Here is a 6,363-nt window from a genome sequence, read left to right as displayed (position 1 = left end):
GTAAGTAAATCGTTTTGTTTAAAACAAAATGTGTATGCTATGTAGCAAGTAGATTATCCCAATAATATACTCGCTCCAAACTCATTAGCCTAATGAGAGGAGCAAAGCTCTTCCTAGTACTAACTATGGAACTCAAACCGTTCCCAACTTCCAGTTAATATTCCTGCCAACCTTTGGAGAACGGTGAGGTGTCGCCCGAGCAAATAAGCAGGAGAGTAGCGAGGAATAACCCTGACACACAGCACCGCTCCTGTGCTAGGTAAGTTCACTACGGGCTCACCATAGCCCGTGCTACTTGGAACTTTTTCCGAGTAGCTGAATCTATAACAACAACGAGGAATAACCAGTCTACTTTCAAGTGTGGTTTAGAACAGACACTTGCGAGGTACTGTACCGACCGACTCTCAGTGCACTCAACTCGCTATCACATCATCCCTCGCTAAAGTGTCACCTGCAAACTTCTATATACTTGACCAAATATATATATATATATATATATTCTCTTAGTGTCTGTGTTTAGTGGCACCATACTTTACGTAATAATAGAATTGTTACAGCTAAATATGTTTTCTTTAAAACTGTGTGAAGTATTTAGTTTTCTGTAAATAATATTCATGGGTACACATAAATAATTTTCATATTCCATATTTTTCATATTTTTGGAGAATTATATATCATATTTACGTAATTAAACGTAAAGAAAATTATCATTAACCCTCCGAAACCTTAGCCTAACTTAACCATGGACAGGGAGTAGATAATAGCACTAACTACGTGGCGATTTTAATGTATTTTTGCCCGAAACGCTATGCATATTAGTGGCTTCAGGTATTGTATGTACTAGCTCTATCTATAAATCCAACATTATGTTTGTAACTCTTCATAAATGTATGTACTTTTACCTGAATAAAAATTTGAATTTGGAATTTTTTGAATTTACTTCCAGAAGACTTCCCCCTGAGGACAGGTTGCACCACCTGTCCCTATACACTTGTCCCTTCCTCTTATGTTCACTGTAACACTCATTATTTTGAATAAAAAAATATTAAGAATTATCTCTTCTTCTTCTTGATAGTAGGTGTAGTTTGAAGCGCAGTTTATAATTATAATCACTTTGTTTACATCAGACAACAGCTGAATTATAATCGGATGCTCGTTCACATACCTTAAAAGATAAACATTTTTTTTTTAAACGTATTTCCTTTGGTATATGTTTTTTGGTCAACACATTTTAATGTATCTGCATCACCATATCTCTAAATTATATTAAGTGTAATAAGATTTCTTTTCTTTTACTTCCGATATAACCTGTGAATACCTGCCTTAGTGGATGGGAAGGAAGGCATTATTGAGGCTGGTCCGGCTTCAAAACAATGTGTGGGTCAGCCTTCCGTAGCCTCCTGTCTCTGACCGTCACCGCCCGTCATCTCCCATAGCCTCCTGTCTCTGACCGCCACCTCCCATAGCCTCCTGTCTCTGACTGTCACCTCCCGTAGCCTCCTGTAAGGACAGTCGCGGACCTTAACAACTATGTCTGAAAAAACGAGGAGTTTGTTTGGTACTGCTTTTAAGCATTTCATAAATTCATTCAAACCTCGGAAAATATCTGGTGTATTTGCTGGCGACGACTACCATGGTAACAAGTACTATGAGATTCCTGCAGGTGTGTTGGCCGGGTGTGGTGCAGGTGTATTTAATATTTGTGTCTACAGAATCGAGCTATTAGCTCTTGGACCTCGCCTTTCTAACCAATTATTTTTCCTCTTATGTCAACTTCATATAGTACACACACACATCCCCAGGAAGCATCTGTCTAACTCCCAGTTACCTATTTACTGCACAGTGAGCAGGTGCATCAGGGTGAAAGAAAATATCCATTTGTTTCTGCCTCCGCCGGGAATCGAACTCGGACCATTAGGACTAAAACCCCCAAGCATTGTCCAATTAGCGGCGAGGCCCCTAGGTATGTAGGCCTGGTGTGGTGCAGGTGTGTGTACTCACATAGTTGTACTCACCTAGTTGTGCTTGCGAGGGTTGAGCTTTGTCTCTTTGGTTCCGCCTCTCAACCGTCAATCAACTGGTGTACAGATTCCTGAGCCTATTGGGCTCTATCATATCTACATTTGAAACTGTGTATGGAGTCAGCCTCCACCACATCACTTCTTAATGCATTCCATTCGTTAACTACTCTGACACCATCCTGTATCTTTACATGAGTTTCTGTAATTGTAATTCATCTTAGAATATTGTGATCACATGGGGTAAGTTTTCCCTACCTATTAATTGAATAAAAATGCTAAGGAACTCAAAGAATGAGATCTAGGGGGGAGTGTGTCCCATGAAAGGTATTGTGAGAGGAGCCTATGCTATACTTACAAGTTTCAAAATCACTTTGGCATGGGTGGGGAATATTAAAGAAATTGTTCACAACATTAGTGAAAAGAAATTTTTTTTAAATGTTAACAGGTCATCAAGACTAATGACTTGTATAAATTGTCTAGCTTTTATTTTTATTTTTCTAAAATGTTTGTTTTATTATTATTTTGGTTCTCTGTTTTTAATTTTAAGTAACATAATTGAAACGTAAGTTCAGTAAAGAGAGGAAATGAATGAATTATATATGGTCACCTTATAAGGTGCATAAATATTTGAATACATTCAAGTCATTTTGTTGCTGTGGACATACAGGTACCTGTATAGTGTTTGAAAGTTCAAATCGAATTAAGGATAAAACCAAATTATTTTACCACAGATCCAAGCAGAGGGAAGAGGACTCCAAAAAGATGGTATGTTCCACCAGTAAACATGAGATATGACCAAGAAAACATGCCAGCAGAATGGGATGGTTAGTTGTTATTTTTCTGTTGTATGAGAACTTAGTTAAAATGAGCATAAATTATACTTTCATTTGTCAAATCTTCAGTGTGGGGGAAGGGAATGTATGAGAACACACTACTGAGGACTGTCAGGCTATCATTTATACTTAGAGGGGGTTATGTTAAGCACTGTAAAAGCATACCATAAGTAAATTAATAAATTAAAAAGTAGAATATGCAAATGGAAATGCATTATGTCAGAAAATTTAAAGAAAGCATTAGAAGACAAAAAATGCTGATGTTGTATACATAGAATTTTTCAAAAGCACTTAATAAATGTGACTATGAAATAATAGACCATAAAACAGTACAATATAAGCCTTTTTCTTTATAGTATCAATAATGAATGGTTTCATCTAATTTTTCTAGCTGGCATTTGTCTCGGTGCATTATTTACCCGGAACACTAACTCTTTTCAGTCTTTATAATTTCAAAAGTACTCAGTACACATGTAACTATGACACCTCTTGCAGCATGGTTACGAAACCGTCGTTCAGAACCACCAAGCGAATCTGAATTAAAAGAGAATTTATCTATTGCCACGATGAAGAAACAGAATGCTGACCGTCTTTTGGAGAAGGAAGGCAAGAAAGTTCATTCAGCCATAAAGGTAAAAGTTTCTTGGTTATTTTTTATTATAATTTAAGTTCTTAGTAATTATCAGAAAAGTAACACTAAGCGAGCATGACTATATAGCACTGTGCAGGGCGCAATTCTTCTCAGTGTGTGTATGAGAAGTGACTGAAGAGGAGGGCGAGAAGTAATATGTGCAAAAAAACAGATAACAAAAGACATCATACTTACCTCATCACTGCTGTACACCTGATAATAAATGGCACTAATCCAATTGCAAGTCTCTCCCAAAACTGCATTAGTTGAGACCAGCAGGTTTTTTTATTTGCTATTTTGAGATGTTGAATTCATGCAAGGCACAACATTTTCAGTGTTAATAACCACAGCTTGGGTGCACTTTATATAGATTTTGTTTGATGTCATTTACCAGGTTATGCTGAGCTAGGCCATGATCTCAATGGGGGATGACCCCAACTCGATGCATTGTATAGTACTGTATAGGTTAGGCATGTATTTTGCCTAGCATGAAGTGTGGTTTCAAGATTATTCATTCTGTTCAACTTATTTGGTGTCGAGATTTTTTCTCGCATGGAGACTAAAATGGGAGTAACTTTCTGTATATATGTTGAGTGGAGAGATAAAGGAAGATGAGTGAGTGAGTATTGTTTGGTTGCTTTAAGCTTGGCACGATTAAAGGCTATCCAGCCAGTTTCTCTTAGTACCCTTCCCTTAGTACCTTAGTATCCCAAACATATATTGTACTGTACTATACACTGGAATCTCCAAAACTCAATACACCCTCTGGATTTGGGAGGATGTATTGCATAAATGTTTTACTGCTCAGACTTTGTCAAATAATCACCTTAAAGCTCTTAGATTATACTGTCTCAAAACTCAGATTTAAGAGATAATTTGACAGGTAATGGTAATGAAATTCTGGCTGATTGTAAGTTTGCAAGTGCTGTGCAGTAACTAGCAACACTAGTTTGTCTCACCAGGAAAGCTTCACAGATCAATTAATATTTTGACTGTGAAGATTTTGTTAAATGTGTAAATTTAAGTTTGCAAAGAAGTAAAGTACTGTACTGTATTAATTTATCTTTTAAATTTAGTTTTAAATCACAATAAAAGTGTCCCACATTATTTATATATTAAATAGCAATATTTAATTTCCATGATACACTGTAACAAAATATATTAAAATGTTTCTTTCCAGGAGTCTGATAAAACATCATTCCCAGTATATGATGAATATGAAGTAACTCCAGGCAAAGGACTTAAGCATACACAATAATTCAAATTAAAATGTTTGGCTTTCATTTTGATTAACCTTAAATTACTAGAACTGTATGTAAAAACTGTGCTGTTATGTATTAATGTTTTATTGGTATATCTGATTTATTCTCCAAGGATTGATCAGCAGGAAAATTTCTCTGATTGAAACATTTATCAAAATGCTCTTTGCAATCCACAGTATTGGGTAAAAATTTGAAAACTGAATGCAATCTAAAGTAACAGGACATGCATGAATGGCATGTTAGGTTGCAGAATCAGCTAGTTCATTTTAGTGCCTATATAGCTTGGGATGTCATTTTAGTGCCTATATAGCTTGGGATGTCATTTTAGTGCCTATATAGCTTGGGATGTAGCAAAACTCCAGTTGTGTGTGTACTGAAAAGGAGAGCCCATGATAATCTCCAGTACTAGTGGAATTAGAATGGTTAAAAGATGTAACAGCCATAAGTGTGCTTTAAGTCAACAATAACTACACATGGTGACTGGCTCAATAAAATTTTCACGAATCAAAAAGAAATAGCATTAACCTCTATAGTAACCATACTTGCCTCTGCAAGGCAAGACAAATACTGTACTACTACAATTACTGTATCTGCAAAATGTTTTTGTAAGCTACAGCCATGGTCTCACTTGTCTGCAAAAATAGCAGATATGAAATTTTTATGTACAGTATTTGGAGTGATAAAGGTTTTAATGTGATGAGCTAAATGTTTGCTAATGTACACCACGATGACAAAGTTGTATAACTGGTATGGTAAGTGGACACATTGCAGGTGGTTAATGAGAAAAAATCCTATAAGAAAATTGCTTTAGTTCTGAAACATACATCCCAGTGGGATTGCAGAATGGGTGAATTGGGTAATATGCTAAAGCCAAGCGAGGTTGGTGGCAAGTCCATACAAAAAATCTGACTGTACTGATTTCATCCATTCTGTAAGGATGGAATACTTGAACATTTTATGGATGTTTTGAAGTATCCAATCAGATTGCAGGAACCATGTACAATACCACAAAGTAGGAGGGGGGTATTCGATGCAAGATCTTGGTTTGAACCAAGCAGGAGGTATGTAATTATCAAAGGACAGCACCAAATCGGGAAGATTTAATTTGAATATTCTGCAACATATGGTGCTAAAGTTCCTAAATATAATTTGGAATGCAAATACAATGGCAAAAAGACAAGAGATATGAAGATGACCTTTACTCACCTCATCCCTCAGAAACTTGTACTAAGACACCACAGTTGAAAAATACAGGTTTATTAAAAAAACTTCTAATCCCATTTTTGTATTTGTCAAGTTAGTATACTAAGTGTTGATTATCAGTACCTGTACATAGTCTGATGCTCTTATATAAGAATTATCATTTAAGTTTATATATATTCGAAGAATTACTGCATAAGGTGTGCCACAAGTTTGGAACCATTAGCATTTGGTGTGATTGCTGACTGGATACATCATTGGCATGTCTTATGATTCCAGACTTAAAGGATAAGGTTCCCAACTACTAAGACATCCTGTACTATACCATATCCAAGAGATTATTGTATATTGTTATTTTTAATTGTAAATGGTGTAGTTATTGCCAAGTATTAATAACTAAAGAATATTTAATTTGA

The 6,363-nt window shown here is 35.8% G+C and overlaps 1 protein-coding gene across 1 annotated transcript; it reads left to right on the top strand.

The window, feature by feature from the left end:
* Positions 1-1,322: 1,322 nt before the first annotated feature.
* On the top strand, positions 1,323-6,363 carry LOC123772477 (NADH dehydrogenase [ubiquinone] 1 alpha subcomplex assembly factor 2). The gene is made up of 4 exons (XM_045765680.2): positions 1,323-1,663; positions 2,753-2,845; positions 3,350-3,486; positions 4,666-6,363. The coding sequence occupies exons 1-4, from the start codon at positions 1,531-1,533 to the stop codon at positions 4,741-4,743; spliced, it is 441 nt and encodes a 146-aa protein (XP_045621636.1). The 5' UTR covers positions 1,323-1,530; the 3' UTR covers positions 4,744-6,363.

Source organism: Procambarus clarkii, chromosome 17 (genome assembly GCF_040958095.1).
Source record: "Procambarus clarkii isolate CNS0578487 chromosome 17, FALCON_Pclarkii_2.0, whole genome shotgun sequence".
NCBI classification, from domain to species: Eukaryota; Metazoa; Arthropoda; class Malacostraca; order Decapoda; family Cambaridae; genus Procambarus; species Procambarus clarkii.
Note: the sequence above shows the minus strand (reverse complement) of the source record. Positions and strands in the feature narration are given on the sequence as shown.